The sequence below is a fragment of the Zymoseptoria tritici genome, chromosome 2 (assembly GCF_000219625.1).
Source record: "Zymoseptoria tritici IPO323 chromosome 2, whole genome shotgun sequence".
In the NCBI taxonomy this organism is placed as follows: Eukaryota; Fungi; Ascomycota; class Dothideomycetes; order Mycosphaerellales; family Mycosphaerellaceae; genus Zymoseptoria; species Zymoseptoria tritici.
The window spans coordinates 2,756,239-2,777,834 of record NC_018217.1 but is presented as its reverse complement, the minus strand read 5'-3'; the positions used below and the strand labels follow the sequence as shown (position 1 = coordinate 2,777,834).

At 53.3% G+C, this 21,596-nt stretch overlaps 9 protein-coding genes across 9 annotated transcripts; 6 read left to right on the top strand and 3 right to left on the bottom strand.

The window, feature by feature from the left end:
* Nucleotides 1–351: 351 nt before the first annotated feature.
* MYCGRDRAFT_37452 (uncharacterized protein) lies at nucleotides 352–1,372 on the top strand (the record flags this gene model as incomplete). Its single annotated transcript, XM_003855334.1, has 3 exons — nucleotides 352–431; nucleotides 489–691; nucleotides 741–1,372. 3 exons carry the CDS (start codon nucleotides 352–354, stop codon nucleotides 1,370–1,372), a joined length of 915 nt encoding a protein of 304 aa, XP_003855382.1.
* A 378-nt stretch (nucleotides 1,373–1,750) lies between these two features.
* On the top strand, nucleotides 1,751–3,404 carry MYCGRDRAFT_84797 (uncharacterized protein; the record flags this gene model as incomplete). Its single annotated transcript, XM_003855335.1, has 3 exons — nucleotides 1,751–1,935; nucleotides 2,047–2,754; nucleotides 2,825–3,404. 3 exons carry the CDS (start codon nucleotides 1,751–1,753, stop codon nucleotides 3,402–3,404), a joined length of 1,473 nt encoding a protein of 490 aa, XP_003855383.1.
* Nucleotides 3,405–3,605: 201 nt separating this feature from the next.
* Nucleotides 3,606–5,499, top strand: MYCGRDRAFT_68850 (uncharacterized protein; the record flags this gene model as incomplete). Its single annotated transcript, XM_003855336.1, has 1 exon — nucleotides 3,606–5,499. The coding sequence occupies one exon, from the start codon at nucleotides 3,694–3,696 to the stop codon at nucleotides 5,497–5,499; it is 1,806 nt and encodes a 601-aa protein (XP_003855384.1).
* Nucleotides 5,500–5,593: 94 nt separating this feature from the next.
* Nucleotides 5,594–6,022, bottom strand: MYCGRDRAFT_91033 (uncharacterized protein; the record flags this gene model as incomplete). Its single annotated transcript, XM_003855055.1, has 1 exon — nucleotides 5,594–6,022. The coding sequence occupies one exon, from the start codon at nucleotides 6,020–6,022 to the stop codon at nucleotides 5,594–5,596; it is 429 nt and encodes a 142-aa protein (XP_003855103.1).
* Nucleotides 6,023–6,834: 812 nt separating this feature from the next.
* MYCGRDRAFT_68847 (uncharacterized protein) lies at nucleotides 6,835–8,010 on the bottom strand (the record flags this gene model as incomplete). Its single annotated transcript, XM_003855054.1, has 2 exons — nucleotides 6,835–7,870; nucleotides 7,918–8,010. 2 exons carry the CDS (start codon nucleotides 8,008–8,010, stop codon nucleotides 7,049–7,051), a joined length of 915 nt encoding a protein of 304 aa, XP_003855102.1.
* Nucleotides 8,011–8,528: 518 nt separating this feature from the next.
* On the top strand, nucleotides 8,529–9,194 carry MYCGRDRAFT_27259 (uncharacterized protein; the record flags this gene model as incomplete). Its single annotated transcript, XM_003855337.1, has 1 exon — nucleotides 8,529–9,194. A coding segment is annotated over one exon (666 nt), but the record flags the coding sequence as incomplete, so codon positions are not given.
* Nucleotides 9,195–9,529: 335 nt separating this feature from the next.
* Nucleotides 9,530–13,251, bottom strand: MYCGRDRAFT_84794 (DNA-directed RNA polymerase III subunit RET1; the record flags this gene model as incomplete). The annotated part of the gene is made up of 3 exons (XM_003855053.1): nucleotides 9,530–10,837; nucleotides 10,888–12,963; nucleotides 13,159–13,251. The coding sequence occupies 3 exons, from the start codon at nucleotides 13,249–13,251 to the stop codon at nucleotides 9,530–9,532; spliced, it is 3,477 nt and encodes a 1,158-aa protein (XP_003855101.1).
* Nucleotides 13,252–14,843: 1,592 nt separating this feature from the next.
* On the top strand, nucleotides 14,844–18,677 carry MYCGRDRAFT_91029 (pumilio-related RNA binding protein; the record flags this gene model as incomplete). The annotated part of the gene is made up of 4 exons (XM_003855338.1): nucleotides 14,844–15,065; nucleotides 15,325–15,351; nucleotides 15,526–15,965; nucleotides 16,184–18,677. The coding sequence occupies 4 exons, from the start codon at nucleotides 14,844–14,846 to the stop codon at nucleotides 18,675–18,677; spliced, it is 3,183 nt and encodes a 1,060-aa protein (XP_003855386.1).
* Nucleotides 18,678–19,544: 867 nt separating this feature from the next.
* MYCGRDRAFT_103396 (uncharacterized protein) lies at nucleotides 19,545–20,164 on the top strand (the record flags this gene model as incomplete). The annotated part of the gene is made up of 1 exon (XM_003855339.1): nucleotides 19,545–20,164. A coding segment is annotated over one exon (264 nt), but the record flags the coding sequence as incomplete, so codon positions are not given.
* Nucleotides 20,165–21,596: the final 1,432 nt, after the last annotated feature.

Genomic DNA, 21,596 nt, shown 5'->3' with positions numbered 1-21,596 from the left:
CCTTCGCGACGCAGACCACGTTCTCAACATTCTTCACATTTCCGCACTGCTTCTCCTCCCACCGCCATGTCATATCTCAGATCTATCGCATACACCTACGCCGCACACGTTGCGCTACGCTCACAATGTCCTCCGCGACAGAACATGCGGTGAGATTGCTCGCTCCACGTAACCTTCACCAATGTCTCTGGCTTCCTGAGCGCCCTTCGCATGCAAGGCTGCGAATCACATTCGCGACAACGAGCAATTTCGACGACAAGAGTCTACCATGTATCTTGTTCGTCGGTCCGGTAATGATTCAATTTTCAGCTCGCTGAACGACAAGAGTGCTGATTTGCTGGCGATGTACAGATGTTCGGGAGCAGATACAACGCTCTCTTGTTCAACAAATTGGCCAAGGACGTCGGAGTCAGAGTCATATGCGTCGATAGGTGCGTTGCTTGGACAGCTTCCATGCTCAGAGGATTTGAGGCTCACGCCAACTGAAGACCAGGTATTGGAGGCTCCACTCCTGTCCCTCTGCGTGAGCGACTGCCCGTCTGGCTGGAAACGGTGCCTGCACTCCTGCAAGCCTTGGACGTTAAACATGTCTCTCTCGTCTCGCACAGCGCAGGCACACTGTACCTGCTCAACACTCTCGATGCATACCGCGAGATCTTACATTCTAAAGCACCCTATGTTGCTCTCCTCGGTATGTCGTTTCCTACTTATTGATCAAGCCAATCTGACATGTCGAACAGCACCCTGGGTACACATGCAGTACTCTGGGAGCGGACTATGGACCGCCGCTTCCAAACTCCCGCAAGGAGCCTTCTCGTACTGGAGCGGCCTATCCGGCTTCATCAACCAAAATGTCCAGAGTCTCGGAGCCTTGTCATCAGCTTTCACGCCGAAGAAGAGTTCTACTTGCGAGGCAGAGACTTCCAGTCAGAGCGGAAATTATGGCGTGAGTAAGAAAGTCGAAGCGGAAGTCGACCGACTCATGGCGGACTACTTGTTCAATTGGGAGAGCATGAAAGGTGGCAACGAAGAAGCTCTCCTACTGCTCAAGAAAGACGCAAGTGTTTCGTGGGGTGCGTGTGAGGATTATGTGGCTTATGTCAAGACGCTAAACGAGAGGGAGACGGAGCGGCAGAAGCAGGATGAAGGATATGCGAAGCTCAAAGTGAGACTGTTCTTCGCGAAATCTGATATCATGATTGGAAAGCAGGGACAGAACTACTTCGAGGATGTCTGGAAGAGCGGCTGTGCGCCGGATGCGATTGAATTGGAGAGCACGGAGATGTCTGGAACGAATCATGATTCGGTGTTGGTTGATTTAGAGAAAGGGGCGTTGAGGCGTATCTTTGAGGAGATCAAAGGACTTGCGTGATTAGGAGTAGACAGAAGTGTGCGTGAGATGGTCCAAGATGAGAGATGTCTGCAATCATACCGCACTCGGATCCTCACTGCAGCCACATGCGTAACGAAGGCTGGCATGATCATCGTGTCGCATCCTCATGGCGTCATACCTGTGTGACCATACTCCTGTCATCCGTATTTAGATGCACGAGGAAGCATTACCGATTAGAATCCTGAGCAAGCACCCTGCTTGACAATCAGTGCGGTCTGATGCTTCAGAAAGAGACCGACCATGAGACTCAATTCCATGCCCTTGTGCTTGGCAACGGCCATCATGTACTCGTTCCAGTGTTTCCGGGACAACTCCAACGACACGCCTTGCGGCACTTACACGAGCGACCTGTTTCCGATGGCTCTTTGCCAAGGCAAGAAGATCGAGGAAGCATCCATAGACCAGCTCCAGAGCTACCTCTCCAACGGTGATATCACCTCCCAACAGCTCGCAATCTGCTACATCCAACGCATCTGGCAGACCGATGACTACATCAACGCCGTTCTGGAACTAAACCCAGACTTCCTCGAGATCGCTGCTGCGTTGGACGCTGAACGATAAGAACAACATGTCCGCGGTCCATTGCATGGCATCCCTTTCATGGTCAAAGACAACATCGCCACTAAAGACCGAATGCAAACAACAGCGGGCAGCTGGGCACTGCAAGGCTCGATTGTCCCTCGAGATGCTCATGTAGTGCACAGACTGCGCGAAGCGGGCGCTCTTCTGCTCGGCAAGGCGACACTCAGCGAGTGGGCGGATATGCGCTCCAACAACTACTCGGAAGGGTACTCCGCTCGTGGGGGACAGTGTCGATCTGCATACAACCTGACAGTCAACCCAGGAGGGAGCAGCAGTGGTTCGGCGGTTGGAGTGGCCGCGAATGTGTTTCCATTTGCTCTTGGAACCGAGACTGATGGCAGCATCATCAATCCTGCCGAGCGGAATGCCATTGTCGGACTGAAGCCGACTGTTGGCTTGACGTCCAGGGCGGGAGTGATACCAGAGTCTCTCAACCAGGATACGGTCGGTGTGCTTGCGAAGAGCGTTCGAGATGCTGTTTACGTTCTCGATGCCATTTATGGCCCTGATGAGAGAGACAACGAGACATCAGCACAGATCAATCATACGCCAACCGGAGGATATACGCATTTCTTGGCCAATAGTAAGGCGTTGAGGAATGCTTCGTTCGGCATCCCATGGGAGAGCTTTTGGCGCTTCGCCAGTGCAGAGCAGCTGACCACACTGACTGCCATGGTGAATCTTATTGACGAAGCGGGAGCTACCATTGTCAATAACACAGAGTTGCTTGATCATGAGACGACAGTCTCTCAGAACGGCTGGAACTGGGACTACGGTAAGTCAGATGGTCGCATCAGAGTACCACCGCTGATATCCATCAGGCAGCACCCGCGGCGTTCCTAATGAGAGCGAGTACACTTACATTAAAAGCGACTTCTATCGCAACATCAACTCCTACCTCGCTGAGCTGAACGACACCAACGTTCGTTCGCTGGAAGACATTGTTGCATACAACTATGCCAACGATGGCACAGAAGGCGGCTATCCGTGGCCACTCGGGACTCCAGCATTTTACTCCGGTCAAGATGGTCTCCTGGCCAGCCTAGAGACCAAGGGCGTCCAAGATGAGACGTACTGGCAGGCCTTGAACTTCTGCCGTGCGAGCACTCGTGAGCGCGGCATCGACCATGCCTTGGCTCAAGGGCCGAATGGCACAAAGCTCGATGCACTGTTGGTCCCGCCTGATGTTGGCCAGTCCTATCAAATCGCCGCTCAAGCTGGATATCCGGTCATCACGATTCCGGCAGGCGTGAATGCTGGGAGTGAGATGCCATACGGGTTCGCGTTGATACAATCTGCGTGGCGGGAGGACGCTCTTGTGAAATGGGCATCTGCGATCGAGGACCTGATGAAGGAGACGGCGTATGAACGTACGTTGCCGAGGTGGCTTGGCTACTTGCAGCGGAACATATTTGTCATTAACGCTTGATTCGGCTTTGTTGGGCTCTGTGATATCGGATAGATGTAACGTCGGCGATCAGTTGACTCAGGGGGTTGAAGAGTGAGGTCAAGCACAAAGAAGCGTGTCCGGGAAGCTTGGCAGACGTTGAGCTTGACATCAGATGCGTGAAGAAAGAGGGACCGGGAAAGGAGACAATACAGCATGCCTTAGTCCATGATTGTTTCGGGTTGAACTACAACTTTTTGCCATGGCGCGAAACCTGCAACTCCATCATCTCGATCAACGATAGCACAATACTCCTCCCGCCTCGTCGTCCATGGCGTCGAGAAGCGCGACCAGCCAGCTCCATCCTCATGGCCAACGCGATTCCCTCGAGCTTGCTTCCCTCGCGTCTTCCAACGATGGCCGAGACTCTCTGGAGTCCTCCGTGTCCGGCACGCCCTCTTCGCGAAAACTCTCCTTCGACGAATCCCTGACACCGAACCATCCTCTCCGCGGCGGACGGTCATACTCGGTTTCAAGCGCATTCGACTTCAACAGCTCTCTCTTCCCTCTGTCCGCGTCAGGGCCGGGATACACATCTCTTGGAACGCCCAGCACACCGCATGGAGAGGGACCGACGCAGAACTTGGAAAGAATCAAGAGCTTGACATACCTGAATGGACTATCACTAGTGGTGGGCTTGATTATCGGCAGTGGGATCTTTTCCTCGCCAGCGAGCGTGAACAGCAATGCTGGCTCGCCGGGTGCGGCCTTGATCGTGTGGATAATATCTGGCATTCTTGCTTGGACGGGCGCTGCGAGCTATGCAGAGTTGGGAGGTGCAATACCACTGAATGGAGGTGCGCAGGTATACCTGTCGAAGATCTTTGGAGAGTGGGCGGGCTTCCTGTTCACATGGTGTGCGGTCGTGGTACTGAAGCCTGGATCGGCAGCCATCATTGCGATCATATTTGGGGAATATGTGGTTCGGGCGATTATTGGTGCGGACGCCGTGGACGTGAGTCCGTGGATCAATAAAGGCGTTGCGCTGCTTGGGCTCTTCACCGTGACATTCATCAATTCCGTCTCGACGAAGTTGGGAACGAGAAGTGCGGACTTTTTCATGTTCTTCAAGTTCATTGCTCTGCTGGCGATTACAGTAGCGGGAATCATCGTGGCGGCCACTGGGTTGGCGTACGACAAGCAAGAGCTAGCAACAAGGTGGAAAACGACACCGTGGTTCGAAGGCACATCTACATCGTCCTCTCAATGGGCTGTTGCACTTTACGCTGGTCTGTGGGCATACGACGGATGGGACAATACCAATTATGTCGTGGGCGAGATGGTACATCCAAGTCGAGACCTCCCCAAGGTCATTCATACCTCCCTGCCAATGGTCATCTTGGCTTACATTCTCGCCAACTTGGCCTACATCTTTGTCCTCCCAACAGAGATCATCAACGGTACCAACACCATTGCGGTCGCCTTTGGCAGCACAGTGCTAGGGCCAATCGGCTCCCTCATTCTCGCTCTCGCAGTGACAGGATCCTGCTTCGGCGCATTGAATGCGACGACCTTCACCGCTGGCCGACTAGTCTACAGCGCGGGGAAAGAAGGCTACATCCCGGAGATCTTCGGTACAATTGGCCTGTCCGACTCTTCAAAACGAATGCGACTGCCTCGTCGAGGGTCTCGCGCAAAAAAGCTCACCAGCTTCGTGGCTGACGAGCAAGGCTTCTTCTACACTCCCATCTACGCCATGATGCTCAACGCCCTCATCACGGTCGTCTACATTATCATCGGCGACTTCACCACGCTTACCACCTTCTACGGCGTGGCATCCTACCTCTTCTACTTTGCAGCAGTGGTTGGACTCATCGTTCTCCGGGCCAAGGAGCCAGAGCTGGAACGACCATATAAATGCTGGATAACAACGCCAGTGATCTTCTGCTGCGTGAGTCTGTTCTTGCTGAGCAGAGCCGTGTTCGCAAAGCCCTTCCAAGCGCTGGTCGTGGTGGCGTTCATTGCGGTCGGCGTCCCGCTTTACTGGTGGCGGGTGGGAAGGAGAAAGGGCAACGGGAGGAAGGGACAGGACAGTGACGGATGGTGGAAGTTCTGGAAACGATGGGGACGAAATTAGGTACGAAGAGGCACGAATCACACACAATCAATGATCGATTTCCAATGCTGTAATGACTGCTGTGATCTCCTCCCCTCATCGCATTTCCCCACTCTCACTCCTCCACCCGACAATACACCCGGCACTGCTCCTTCGTGTGCCTCTCCCAAATCTCCTTTCCGCAATATGCTGGCTTCTCACCCTTCCAACCTCCCCACCACCGCCTCAGCGTCCCTCTCACTCCTCGAGCTTTCCTCCTCTCCTTCTCATCCTCTGCGCAAAATTTACATCCGAGGTCGCATAGCCTCACTTGGTGATTCAACAGGGCCGGCGAGGCCAATCTCACCATTAAGCTCTCTTGGCTGGTGGAGGAGGTGGTGCTGCTGGTGGCGATGGCGTTGGCATAGCTGGTGCCGTCGCTGCTTGGGAGCACGTAGAGATTGGCGAAATATGCGTCTCTTCTGGTGTCGGCAGTCATGCTGCTGGTAGTGCTGCTGTTGGGACGGTCGGAGCAGGCTTTTTGGGGAGTGAAGTTGGAAGACATTGGTGCGTCGCTAGGTGAGGTTGCTTCACTTGATTTTGAGTGGTGCTCTCCGCGAGTCTCTGGTGGGACTGTGCGTATGGAGGCCTTGATGTGGTGATGAAACGGTCCTTCGTGAGGGAGACGGTTTCTGTGATGCTCTCTGCTGGTCGTTCTTGCGACTGTGCGTATGGAGGCTTTGGTGTGGTGATGGACGGCTTGGTCTTGCTTGAGACGGACTTCTTGGTGCTCTCCGCTGGTCACTCGTGCGACTGTGCTTTTAGAGGCTTTGCCGTGGTCTTGATCGGTACCGTCTTTCGTGAGACGATGTCTTGGTGCTCTCCGGAGTCTCTCAGGAGACTGTGATGGGGGAGGCTACTCTGTGAGATGAAGTGGTGTGGTCTGCTATGAGACAATTGCTTGGTGCTCTCCGCAGGTCTTTCAAGAGACTGTGCGTATGGAGGCAACTCGGTGTTGTTGAGCTCTGTAGTCTTTCGTGAGACTGCTCGTAAAGCCTTGGGCGGTAATACTGCTTGGCTTGCTTGGTGTGGTCTGCTTTGAGACTGCTTGATGTCGTCTGCTTCGAGACTGCTTGGTTTGCTTGACTTGGTCTACTTTGAGACTGCTTGGTTCTGGTCGTCCTTCTTGGGACTGCTTGGTTTGCTTGACTTGGTGCTTTCGCGAGATTGCTTGTTCTGCCTGGTCTGGCTTTCATGAAGAATGCTTGAACTTGGTGATCTTTCGTGAGACTGCTTGGTTTGATGTTTGTGGTAGATGTGAAAGTGTGGAAGTGTGTTTGAGGAGGTCGTGGTAGGAGGAGGAAAGGAAGAAGGACTAAAACCAGAACGAGAATTTTTTATGAGACGATCTGGCATACTTTCATTGAGCATCATCGATGTGTGTACCTATGGTTCGTTGCTCTCCTCGTTGCCACTTATCAGTCATATATCTGAGAGTACCGTGGACACATTAGAGTTTCGGGGTGAATGTACCAACAAGCAGACAACCCTTTCCCAATCAAGCGACGAGCTTCTGAAGATATCTTGTCCTCTAGTGAGCCTTGTAGTACTGCCGCCAGTCATGGTTGTCCTTGAACCCGAGCACCTCCCGAATTTTGCGGTTGCTCAAAGGCGCCTCCCATTCGCCCATCTCCCTCGTGACCGGGACGTTGGGGCAGTTCTCCTTCAAGAATTGTGCAGTCGGAATCTTGGTAGTGATCGTATCGTTGGTTGCGTTGAAAACCTGGAATCCCAATCCCGACTTTTCAATGCTCAACGTGCAGATCTGACCGAGGTCTCGTGCATCGATGTATGACCAGGCATTTCGCTTTCGAGTCATCGGCTTGTTGACGTACGCCTCGAAGTCTGTGGCATACTCGTGAGGCTCGATGACGTTTCCGATCCTGAGGGCATAGATATCGACTCCATAGCGGCGAGCAAACGTGCGAGCTGTTCGCTCTCCGCAGAGTTTCGACAATGCATACGAGTCCATTGGGTCACAGTCATAATCTTCCTCTAAGGGAAAGGAATGATAATCGTAGTCCCCTTCAGCAAAACACACGCCGTAGGTTGTCTCTGAGCTGGCGATGATGATCTTCTTGACTCCGAGCTTGCAGGCGGCTTCGATGACGTTGTATGTTGACGCGACATTGGCAGTGAAGCATTCGTTGTCTGGAACGAGCATGTTGCGGGCATAGGCTGCGAAATGAATGACGACGTCTGGCGGTGGTTCCGGGCGTCCCAGCTCGTAGCCTTCCATGTCGTAGTGACTCGTCAAGGCATTGAAGACTTGGCCGCTCTGGGTCAGGTCCGTCTTCAAGGTGTAGACACCCGCTTTTGGATCAGGAAATGGAATGAGGTCCAAATTGAGAACCTACGATAGCGTTAGCCTAGAAAATGAGTGGTAAGATCATCTCTTACCTGATGACCTTTCTTGAGCAGCTCAGGGATGACATGACGACCCGCCTTGCCGCTGCCTCCTGTGAACACAATACGCTTGGATCCTGAAGACATGATTCCGCCTGTATGTCGTGTGTCGATCGTCAAAGTGGGCTTCGTGGTTCTTATATGTACTTGTCGGGTAATCTTTTAGACCTTCTTCTATAGGCAAAATTGCACACGTCATAGCCTCGTGAAACCCGAAGTGAATTGACCCCAGAAGGAATCTAGAAGAAACCCCACCGGACATCGTTCCGACCGCAGACATCCCTCAGTTTCCATCATCAAATGCCACCAGACTTCAGATGACGCCTAGCAGGCTGATGCGAACGCTCTTACCATCACGCCTCCGCGCCGCGACCACAGCCAACGCCGCAACTCGCTCCTCCGCCGCCGTCGTCCTATCGCCTGCATCCAGCTCGTCTCCGCAACCATGCAGCGATCCTCGAGCTTGCCTGCGCAACTGCCGCTGCTACGCGCAAGTCCAAGGTCTCGATCCACTGAACAGGAATATCTGGTTTAGCAGCGCAGCTCCTCGAAGTCTTTCTTTACAGCAGGGCGGCGAACCTGGCGGCGACCACAAACCTCCGGACGAGCGAACGTTGCAGCTGGGTAAGACGGTCAGGTTACTCCATGAGCGGCTGCCAACACTGTTGAAAGAGCCGCTTCCTTCGGAACTCCTCTCGCCGCGGATATCACTTCACTTGTTCCCCTCGACCCATCCGCACCTTCCCACTGTCAGTGGCAGGTTGGCCTACATCGCGGCGCTATGGACCGCACCGGTAGCCTGGGGACGTATGCCGCTGGTTGGGAATGTGAACTTGACAATCTTATCTGAGCGTATGGTGCGCAACGGAGGCACCACGGTGTCGGCGGATCGACGCGACGAGAAGCTCATCGTGAAGTGGAAGACGTGCGGAAAGACTACACATCGCGATGGGACGGGAGGAGTATATCGGGGTATCGGCATCGCTGCGAAAGATCCAATGGATCGCATTAAGGACTTCATCGCTGGCACGAAGAGCAAAGACACTGGCGGCAGGGACACAGAGGAGTTCTGCGGGATCTTCGTGTTTGAGTTTGACGAAAAGGGAAGAATCGTGAAGCATGTGATTGAGCACACGGAAGAAGGCAGCGATTGTGACAAGATGACGAGAGTGGTATCTGTTACGGACTGGCTGCTCGGACGGATCAATGGCAGAAGAAAGGAGGAGGAGATGTCGCTTGCTTGGTGCGAGGAGCGACCGAGCGCGGGCAGGATTTCGCTGATGGATCGGCGAAAATAAAGAAGAGGCGTGTATATATATGATACCCAGGCAAGAAGATGGACGATTGGTGGCGTTGGAGTTCGGGTTTGGGGAATGTGGAAAGCGCATACAACTCTCCTCTCTGATACACAATGCCCTTTGATATATCGCGGCTGTAGGTGTAGAACTAGTGATGAACAGTATTCGAAGGCGTCAATTTGGCTCGAGATTGAACAGCAATTCAATCCAATGCAGTATCTACACGCTCAAGCAACCAGACTCCGCCCGCTATGCTTCCTGTTTGTCGTGATGCTGTTCGTCCCTTGGTAAAATCCGCAAGCCTGTACTCATTGCTCCCTCGGAAACTCGTCCGCAAGCTGCAAGCTCGCCTTGACGTTCATGCTCATCAACTCTTGAATGAGCAACTTCGCTGCATATGGCATCGTCATGCGGACCACGCTGCGACTGCTCGAACAGCTCTGACACCAATTGTTGTACCCCATCATGCCGCAGTTCTGACACACATCGACTTCGTGCGCGTCGGAACTGATCATCAACCGCTCCAGCAGCAACTGACTGGCTCCATAGGCGATCAAACAATCACGTTCCATCTCGCCCAACCTCAGACCTCCCTGCCTCGATCGACCCTCCGTTGGCTGGCGGGTGAGTATAGCCCTCGGACCCGTAGCTCGGGAATGCATTTTGTCTTGCACCATGTGCTTGAGTTTCTGGTAGTAGATCGGTCCAAAGAAGACGTACATCGGCAAGCTCTCACCGGTGATGCCGCTGGTGAGACAGTCTTTGCCGGAGTAGCTGAAGCCGTGCTTGACAAGGGTGGCGCCCATGTCTTCCACTTTACTGCCGCCAAATGCCGTGCCGTATTCTTGCTTGCCGGCCAGGACACCAGCTTTACCGGATACCAATTCCAGCATTTTGCCGACTGTCATACGAGAAGGGAAACCGTGAGGGTTCATGATGATGTCTGGAATGACACCTGAGTCGGAGAACGGCATGTCGACTTGCTCGGCGAGAAGGCCGACCACACCCTTCTGACCGTGGCGGGAGGAGAATTTGTCGCCGATCTCGGGACGGCGAGTTTGGCGGGTTTGGATTTTGATGATGGTGCTGTTGGCCTCGTTGGTCGTGATTTGCACCTTGTCCGCATAGCATGGGTCTGGAAGCTTGTAGGACATGTGCATCGGCGACCATTTTTGCTCCTTTTGTGGAATAGCCGAAGCCTGGTTCATCGGCTGCTCTTTAAGCATGTACATGTCTGAACTCTCGATCTCGGAACCGACTTCGACGAGACCATCTTTGCCGATCTTGCGATGTCGAGTGTTCTTAGCATCTCGGTCTCCCAATCGATCTTGATACCCGTTGCCGTACGACTTGAGTGGCATGCTGATCTTCTTGAAGACCTGGCAACGGCCAAAGCCGCGATCACAAGACGCCTTGTTCAGGACGAGAGCATCCTCGATATCATACCCAGAGTAGGACATGACGGCTACAACAGCATTCTGACCGGCTGGCAATTTGTCGTACTTGACGAGTTCGATCGTCCGTGTCGTCACCATTGGCTTTTGCGGATACACCATGAGGTAGAGTAGAGTGTCGATCCGGGTGAATTGATTGTATGCGATGGCCCCGATGGCTTGCTTTCCCATGGCACACTATTCATTGTTAGCACACAATCACATTTGAGGACGGGGGGGAGGCATGCCTGATACGTGTTGCGCGGAGATTGGTTGTGATGAGGATAAGGAATCAGTCCAGCAACAGCGCCTAAGATTGTGAAAGGTTCAATCTCAAGATGTGTCGTGTGCTCGTCAATCTGCTTCTCGTAAACGGCGATGTTGGAGTCATTTTCTTCGTTCACATCCAGATACTCCACGATGCCGCGAGAGAGCGCGTCGTCGAAGTCCATCGTACCCTTCCGCAGAGATTCCAGAAAGCGCACTGTGACCTTCGACTTGCCCTTCTCGACGACGACCAGTGGCCGGCATACCCGACCTTCATCGGTGGCGATGTGAACTCCATTGTGGTGGTGATTGATATAAATACTGACAAACTCGGATATCCTTCCCATCCGCCTGAATTTCCTGAAGCCGTTGAGGAATTGTTTGGGCTGTCTCGTGAGCGCGGCAGGGGTTCCGTTGATGAAGATTATGTAGGCGCCGTTTCCGTAGATCTCCGTTCCAGATACGGATGTGACATCCTCGGCTCCGAGGACGTACATCATCTTCCTCACCGGAGCTTCGTCGTCCGCGGTCGTGATGTGGGTCATCAGAGCCAAGTTCTTCACCAGTCCGCAAGCTTCTCCCTCAGGCGTATCAGACGTACAGAGCATGCCGAATTGAGAAGGCTGCAACGCACGAGGACCAGAGACTTTCCGTGTCTTTTCGAACTGACTGGTGATCCGAGTCATCATTCCAAGAGCGCTGATGTAACTGAGTCGACTCAAAACGTGGGTAACACCAGCTCTGTCCATGCGAAAGCGCTTCAGCGTCCAGTTGCCAGTGGAAATCGCCCGTTCCATTCCACTTGTGATGCGCGCTTCACCTTGCTCGACGATCCTGACTGGGTCGAATTCTTGTGTCGGGTTGGGCTTCTTCAACGTTTTGTCCATGTTGACCTTGATCATTCTGACAAAGTCCTTGAACAGATCCTCAAACAGCAGGGCAAGCATCTGTCCGGCAAGTTCGAGACGCTTGTTACCAACGTAATCACGATCGTCAACCAGCTTCGGGTCATTCATCGCCATCAGTACTCTCCTTGTCATGAATGCAATGTAGAGTGCCTTTGGCCGAAAGTTCATGCCCTCGACTTCGACATGAGGAATGATGGTCGCTGCAAGCTTCTCGAGCGCTGTCTGCTTCGGCGTCTTTTCATTCCGTTTCCACTTGTCACCAAATCTGTCCGGCTTTAGTCGAGTTGCAATGTACTCGAGCGCTTGCTCCTGAGTGAAAGCACCTTCAATGGCAGCAACCTCCAGATTTGGCGCAAACTCGTCCTGATACTGCGCATCGTTCCCAGCTGCGAGGAGTAGAATTTCGTGGTCGGATTGGACACCCATCGCGCGCAGCATGATTGCCACAGGGATGTCCTCATTGAGCGAGTTGTGCTTGAGGTAAATGTGACCCTTTTTGACCAGGACGTAGGTCTTGGTCTTGACGTTGGCTGTGTGACTGGTGACAGAAGCCTGTATGACGCCCTTGAATGTTTCGACGATGATACGATTTTTGCTGAGTTGTTCTTGAACAAGAATGACCTTTTCTTGACCGCGTACGATGAAGTAACCACCAGGATCAACGGCGCACTCGTTCAACCACGCCATTTCCGATTCCGATCTTCCATTTAGTACGCACTTCGAGCTTCGAAGCATCATGGGCATGCGACCGATCATGACATCCGTCTTTCTGACGTTTCCAGATTGTCTCGGATACACGAAGTCAACATAGATCGGAGCAGCGTAGGTCATATCGCGGAGGCGGCATTCGTTCGGGGTCACAGCAGTCTCGACCCATCCGGAGCGAGTGTCCTCGACACGGCATGGTTTCCCTACTCTGATGTCGGTAAAGCGAAGCCATTTCTTCTTGTCTGTGTCGGAGAGGATAAAATCGTTCGCCTTGACGATCTTCTTGAGTTCGACGTCGATGAAGTAATCGTAGGAGTCGGTATGCTGCTTGATCAGTCCTTTCACGCGTAAGAAGGCCGGAAGCAGGTTCCATTTATCTTGCGCTGTGTTGATGGGGTCGGTCAAGCTCTTGGTGTAGTAGAACGGCTTCAAAAGTGCATCGATATCGTCCGCGACAATTTTCCTCTTCGCTGCCGCTTTTGAATCGTTGGATGTTTTCGAGGCTTTTGAGACATCTTTGTCCTTTGGCTTGGATGTTGACGTTGTGCGCTTCTTGGGCGTTGGTGGTGCTGCAGGTTTTGGCGCCGCCACCTTCAAGTTGCCGATCAGAATTGCTCATACTCGTGGTGAATGAACGGATGATATGGATACCTCTTCAGTGCCGCCGCCTTCACTGGCCTCAACAGGGTCGGTCTTCTTCACACGCGGCGGCATCTTCGTCGTAATTCATGAGGTGCTGATGAATTCTTCGGGCGCGATGGTCATCAATCGTTGACATTACATCGACCGCATTCATGTGCTAGCTTTTTGCTTTCTGCTCCAAAAGATCTGAGCTGACATAAGCCGCTCCGGCGCTCAAACCACGACTTTAGCCACGGCATAAGTCGCAAATACTCGACTAGAACTACCTCCATCTCCGCTCAGCGGACCCCTTTCAACGACGCTCCACCACTCGATCACCTCGCAGCCACGCTGGTCATGCTATCGTCGACACGGAAGGCGCGAATCTGAGCTGTGCCATATGCATGGATAGGTGACCTGCCGTGAAGCGGCTTCGGCCTTCTATCAACGTCCAGCCACGACTTCTATCCGCTCGCTATTGTGCATTGCTAGTTCCCGAATGCAGGGTTGGTTTCAGGAACCCGCTGCGCGAAGGGAGGTTTGACTGTTGTCACCGTACGAACGCTGAACTGTGTCAGCGCCACGAGACCAGCGGCAACGGTATGTGAACTTACTGTGGACCTCAGTGTGCTTTCATCAGGATGAACGATGCAAGAACAGACATGGCATTGCCGCATTACCATGGTTCCCGGCGACACTGAGTCAGAAACCGAAGCCTTGACCGCCTCGAAGACCGACGACAAGTGACCCTGTCCTTGGGCCGTCATCCACTAACGAGCTGCAGAGCCGACTGCCACTTTGTCCTACCGAATCAAACCGAGCAACTGAGCGCGGAGCTGAATTCGCGCGTGTGCGTTTGCCTCGGGACTTGAGTTCTAGTGACTATCCTTCAAGTCTTGTTGAGCTCTTTTCTGAGCATCTTTGTTCGTCTAACAACAGCGGTTCTTCAAAGGACGCGGAAGATGGATGAAACAGTCCGACGCAGCTGCAAGGATCTTTCGAGTGCGTCTATCCCACGCAGCATGTGGATGGCCACGACCAATTACAGCTCAATCGCGGCGGATGTGGCTCATATCGCACAGTGCTGTCCGACGTAGTGTTCCCTGCGCTCAGGGCTGTGGCTGCAGCTGTGATGAATAATGAAGGGTTTCCGTGTTGTTGTGCGCATTGATTAATTTGTTAGCCAGCACCGCATCGCCAATTGTTGGAAAACGCTTGACTCGTTTTCTGAGCCTTTATAGTATCATCTGTGCCTCCTGTGTGCTCGCAATTTCGCCCAGTTTGGCGGCTCCAGAAGACCTCCACCTCAACATATCGGGCCTGGGATCGTCCCCCCACTCCACGACTGCAACCTGTGAATCGTCCGGCGTTCTCTCTGCCGTCCGATGCTACCTTAATTACCATTCCTCCGTTTCTCTCCTCTTGTTCTACTTTCACGCTTCGCACATTGTCAGTCTGTCATTTTTGGCCTCATACGAATATCTTGCATACCCCATACGAGCATTCGCTCGCCTGTTCGCCCTGGCTAGCAGGCACGCCGCTGTCCGCCCCACCATCTTGTCCGGAACAGGTACGTAGGACTACCACACAGTGGGATATGGTTCACGCTGTCGCTTGCCGTCTCGTCCTGCGCCGCCAGATGCACAGAATGCATGCGCTGACACCCGTTCTCTCATAGATACACGATGTCCTTCTTCCGTGGGCCTCAATCACCTCGCGAGGAGCCATATTCCTCCAATCCACTCTCCCCGCCGCAGAGAAACGCAAACCCGAACCGATGGAGTGCCAGCATGGCGGGTATGAGCGACGTAAGAGGAGCTTTGCAGAGAAGATTTACAACGAATACCGTTCCAACACTGTCGCCAATTGGACAACAACGGAGACAGGCTGCTGGAGATGTGCAAATGGTGAGTCAGGTACATTCGCTTTTGGTAGACTGGCAGCGGGCAGCAAGTAAGCAGGTGTTGCGATGTGGCAGCTACACCAAGGTTATTTGTGAAGAGCAAGCTGGGACATACTTTGGCGACCGAGGACACCTTCCCAGAGCTCTGGCAACTGCGCAGACTCTGCTGTTCGGCCAGCTTTGCTATGATGGACACATCGAAATGGCTCTGGCGAATCTTGTGAATGCCCGAGACAGACAGTGTGCTGACTTTCATATGTTAGCCAAGTGCTCACAGTCGAATCGCGCCGGTAAGTCTATCTTGCCCTTCGACGAATATGACCTTATTGGAAGCTCCGACTTGACTTGACCGTGACGCTACAAGTGAAGGAGCGTATAGGGCCAGATCAGAGCCATTCCGGTCAAAGATCACATGCGAGCAACAACCTGAATCGAGTGAATGGCTAGCTAATAGCATGTGACAGTCTGAACGAGCTGCTCGCCACTATGAAAACCTTCTCGAGGCTCAACGCAAGATTCAAGAAGAGCTTGACAAGGTCGATGTCGACACACGCCGTGAAGTCGACGAAAACATACGCCACGAGCAGTCTGTCACTCAGTTGTTCGCACAGAGCGAACCCACGACGCCTCCGGAATATCAAACCTTCGCGGCCAACTTTTCTCGACCAAATCGATACTCAGCGGCTAGCCTGACATCTCCGCCTGGCATTGCTACTCGTTCAAATCGCGCCAGCGCGCACCTCGCCTCGCCGCCAAACGGATCTGCTCGCGCCTACAACCAGAGTAACAACTCCAATTTGCCATCACAATCTGTGCCTGGCTCGCGGCGGCAGTCGGACGGCGAGGACGACGACGACGACGATTTCGTATACGGTTACGACGACATTTCTCGTCGAGCTGCAAAGTAAGTTTCACATTCGTTTCCTCTATCACATGCGAACTGCATCCTCGGTATCCACTTTCGGCGCTTCAGCTTCAACAATGCCAGCTTATTGAGCGTTTTTGGCGAACATGAGTTTTCCACCACAATACAACGGAAACCTCAATTCATCCTTTTTGACAGTGCTGCCTTGTCTATTTAATCATCACTGCAACCAGCATCCAGCTAACAACCACACTCAGCCCGAACCGCAACTCCATGCCTATCACTTCTTACGATCACAAGCGCAACACTATCGACTTGAGCCTTGGCCGCGCCAACGCCACTTCGTTTTTCTTCGACGAGACTGACAAGTCTAACAAGACCTCACCGCCAGATATCAAGACGTATCTGCAAGTGCAGCACACAGCCGACGGCTTTCCCAAACTCATCCGCCGCGAGGACAACAGCGACCTGTCGCTATCCGCAGCCTCCGCAGCACTAGACCTCGCTTCATCCACCTCGGACGCACAAATGCAGCAGGGTACCGAACGTGCAATGGCTACCCGTCACCGCATTTCTTTGCCTCCAAGCGCTCTGGCTGGCAATGTGGGCATGGCTCCGTTGAACGGCATCCTCGCCAATGCCAACGAGAATCGATCAGCTGCAAGCAACCGTCGCTCCATGGAGGTGAAGTTCACCGCTGAGACCAAGCGTCCGGCTCTTGCTTCACCGCCTCGTGGATATGCAAACGGGCCAATGTCGTCTTATTCGACAAACGACATTCCCACCCTCAAGAGTATCAACGGCGACACATCTGACGGCGGAGTTGCACTTCTCTCCCCAGCCGCTCAAGTTGCCAACATCGTTGCTGGTCACGCTTCTCCCGAGCAGAACGCCGGGAACCTCGCCCAGCTGTCGATCAGCTCACCTCGTCAAAACCAGTACAACAACTTCCAACTCTCTACCCCAGCCAGAAACGGTGGCGAAGGCCAAGAGAACTTTGGTCTCTCTCAGTCAGCTCTCCAAGCTAACGCAGCTCCATTCGGTCCCGTCTACGACAATCAGGCTCCAGTATTCGGCACTCCAAACATGATGCAATACAGTCAGCAGCCTGCCTACTACGGTGGGTACGGCATGCCAGCAATGACCAATGGCTTCAATAATCTCAACATGCACATGGCTGGTGGAGCCAATGGCTTCAGCCCGCAAGCTCAATGGTCTCCTTCGGGCCCAGCACAATACACTCAGCCTCCTGCGTATGGCGGCTATCAGCAGTTCTCTCCATCTGGGCCGTCCGGACAAGCAGTCGCTGGTGCTGGCCGCTTCGACAGTCCTCGAGCCAATACTCAGCAACGCCGCCAGGCCGCCGAGGAGGCTCAGGCCAAGTTCAACTCGATCAAGGTCGAGCAGCTGACGGGCGAGATCTACACTCTGTGCAAGGATCAGCATGGCTGCCGTTTCCTGCAGCGCAAGCTGGAAGAGCGCAACGAGCAGACCGTTCAAGCCATCTTCGAGGAGGTGCGCAACCACATGATCGAGCTGATGGTGGATCCATTCGGCAACTACCTTTGCCAGAAGCTGCTGGAGAGTGCCAATGACGATCAACGCACTGAGCTCATCAAGAACGCAATGCCGCAAATGACCAAGATTGCGCTCAATCAGCACGGCACTCGGGCCCTGCAGAAGATGATTGAATTCATTTCCACTCCTGAGCAGACGGCTTTGATCATCGAGGCTCTCCGCAACGATGTCGTGCTCCTCATTCAGGATCTCAATGGCAATCACGTCATCCAGAAGTGTCTCAACCACTTGTCATCAAACGACGCCATCTTCATTTTCGACGCTGTTGGTGCCAACTGCATCACAGTCGGCACCCACCGCCACGGCTGCTGCGTTCTGCAACGTTGCATTGACCACGCCGACGGTCTTCAAAAGGGCGAGATGGTCGACCACGTCATTCGCAATGCCTACTCTCTTGTACAGGATCCTTTCGGCAACTACGTCGTGCAGTATATCCTCGACCTTTCCGAGCCATGTTTCACTGAGCCTCTCTGCCGTGCCTTCTACGGCGAGATCGCCAACCTTTCCCGCCAGAAATTCAGCTCGAACGTCATGGAGAAGTGCATCCGCTGCGCCAGCAACGAGACTAAGCGCGCCATCATCAGCGAGATCATGGCTCCCCAGACCATCGAAAAGATGTTGCGCGATGGCTTTGCCAACTACGTCGTGCAGACTGCCATGGACTTTGCAGATGAAGACCTCAAGCCAACGCTGGTTGAGAACATTCGCATGGTCATTCCCGCCATCCGCAACACTCCGCATGGTCGCCGCATTCAGAGCAAGATCTCGGACTATGACAACCGCAAGGGTTCCAATGGTGCGCCCATCGATTCTAGCAAAGCGGCTCCACCTCCCGCCACCTTCAGTCCACAGCAAGGCCAGAATGGTCGTGCGAACCGCCAAGGCATGATCGGTGCTCCAATGAATTGGAACGTCAATGGTGGCTTCGAAGGTGCTGACTTCAACCCCAACGGCATGAACGGCCACCAAATTGCATCGCCGCCGCCGCCGCAGCGCAATGCCCACAACTTCAGCATGCTGAACGGTGGTCAGAACTTTCAAGCTCACAACCAAGTCAACGGTCACCGTGACTATCCATCTAACGGCGGTGGTCACAACTACCAAGGCAACGGCTACGCCAACCAGGGCTTCGCAAACCATGCTCGCCAGCAGCAACCATACGGCCACTTCTAGCCTCAGCAACACGACAACCAAATGTATCAGTATCGCGGTTCGCGTACGTTACCCACGACTTCATCTGGCAAATCTGAATGGCCAGCTTTCATGAAAAGGTGGGATCTTTTTCGACGACTTTCTGCACGACTTTTACGACGACATTCGACGGCCTCTTTGGACAATATCGTCCGAGGCTTCACTTTGCCACCTTTACATCTCGTTCAGCATGTTTCGCGGCACCCGCCGGTGCATTGAAAGGTACGATGACCTTGCATCATGATCTCCAATTTCGCATCGTTCAACCATGGCGCGGCATTCGCTCTTCTCGAGCAAGATCTTTCGAGTTTTGTTTTTCATTTGCTGTTCTCTTCTTGGACATTCACGACGATGACACTACAATCCGCAAATTTTCACGACTACACCGCTACGCGACACGACACGAGGCCATTGAGCTTGTACTACAAAACTGAGAAAAAGTATCTTGCATCAGTCAGTCGGGACGACATGGGCCAAGGGAAGGAGAAGGGCTGTACATCAATTGGGAGGGCTTTGCACTGGCTGTAAAACATGATCTTTTGATATTCATTCCACCTGACCGCGGCGTCGGCTTGGCTTGTACGAATAGTGCTACCAAATACGAGGCGCGATGAAGATGACTCTCTCTCTCTCTCTCTCTTTTCACCACTGTGACATTAAGATCAACTATGCTGGTAATTTCGAGGATGTTGTCACATCGCCTCGGAAATAGATTTTTGCACGTGCGGCGGTCGTCCAGCGCCTGCGCCTTCCTGTGGCTGGGAGCTCCCAGGTTGGTGAGTAGGGGTAGTAGGGAGCTCATCACTTTTGCACACGACCTCACGTACCTATCACGGCAACATCTCATGCTGACGCTCAAAACAAGCACAGCCAATCCCAACGATCTTTCATCAGCGCCTGTTTCTTCGCCGCTTCTGCACCATTGTCGATGCTTCGACACCTCATTCACCCTCGGGTTCGATGAAGCCTAACGGAGCCTGGCTTTGAAACAGCCATTGGAAAACAACAACACCTTCGCTGAGATTACTGTGCTCGGACGAATCTACTCCATTTCAAGCGAGAATAGTCCATGCCATTCACGTCCTTTCTCTGACTATCGGACGACTTCAACAACATCTCCGGACTTCAGGAAAACTTCATCTCGATCTGTCCGTCACATTTTCATCGACTCGCATCAAAAATTCATCTCAACTCTCCTTGCGAGATGTGCTATCAACCCAGCACCACCTACTCTGGCTGCGGCTGCCCACGCCCTCTCACAAACGTGGTGAAATGCTCCGAAGCGGATCTCGTGGACAACTTCTGCCCATCTCTCAAGCCCTTCGAAGACCGCGTGGGTAACCGGATCTGCCGGAAACATTACCAGGAACTCGTAGCGGCCGTCAAGAGTCTCTGCAAGAAGAATGGGCTTTGGCAGGAAGCGAGGAGCGCTGCAAAGCTGGACAGGTTGGAGGAGGGAAAATATTCGGATGGGGAGGAGACGGAGGAAGTTAGTGGCGACGAGGATGATGGGGAGGACAGTGGTTGGGATGATGGCTGGCCGGCGGTGCTGTACTCTGGTGGGTTGGAGGAGAAGTTGGCGGAGGAATGTGCGTCGGTGTAAGTCGGTGTCGGGATGAGTGTAGACGGCGGGAGTGCTCGAGGAGTATCGTGCAGGAATGCTGCAGCGGAGAAAAGTTTGCTTTGCCCTGGTGTCTGTATCAACGAGAGAAAGTCCTCTGCATGAGGCCTTGAACGAAGCTGAATGCCTAGACGAATTCAAGACGTTCACTGAGATCAAATTCACCACAGCGGACGATCAGAGCTGGCCCATTTCGCGGAGTGGCATTAATAGTCAGCCTGCAGATAAGAGTAAAATGATCAACCGCGTCGGTACAGCTTGCAGGAAAGTGATCAAAGGGTGCTGTCGGCCTGCAATCACTCTGCGACTGGGAGAAAGTCGGTTATAACTTGCCGGAGAGGTAGTGGAGCGTCTTCGCAAGGATATGAATAAGACGTCGAGGCATCTTCCTTGGTGTGCTGGTAAGGAGGTAACTTCTGACAGGAAGCGCTTGAATGACTAAGCTGGCGAGATTCAATAGCGTGGAGTGACTTCACTTCTCTCTCCCACCACCAATATTCCCAACCGTCTAGGAGCATGATTACAGCCGTCGAAATGAGTCCGCAATCGTGTTTCAAGTGGATCTGCTTTCATAAGTTTGCTGCATTCTAGCAAGAAACATACCCCAGGTGTAGTTGCTCAACCTCCCAGCCCAAGACCGAATGACTAGCTGCTTTCGGGTCTGCTCTCGCTGCCCATCTCGATACACGGCCACTCGATTCCGAGCCAATACACCGGTCTTTGTTGCAATAATGGCCTCTCCAACGGATCGCCGGCTTCTCGAAAATCCCAGACTTTCTCAGATCGTTGACGACACTTCTAGCGCTGTGGCATCAGCAGTCGATCGTTCACGGAATCGAAAGCCACGATCTCAAAGAAAAGCACCGAGTGGCTTCGATACAGCAGCTCAAAACGATTCACAAAGTCAAGCTCTGAATACCACTTTTGCTACACATCCTACGCCAGATTCCGGGCGTGCTGAAGCTCGACCTGCCAAGGCTTCTGGCAACGCTCGTTCGGTGATGCCTCAGAAAGACGGCACTCAAGCTGTCGGCCCAGAAATCTTCAACACTGAGACATTACGTCCAGCTCGATCTCGTCGTCCAAGAAATAAGCCGGCGAAGTCTACAGGTGCTTCAAGATCTTATAGTACATCTGTTCCGGCGGACCAGATCGAGTCCACGAATGAAATGATGGATACGCAGGATCGCGAAGTGAATGCAACTCTACAGCGACGCGAGACTTCTGAGCACCCGCCAAACTCGAACGTAGACGCACGGTCTGGGCGCCTCGATCCGCCT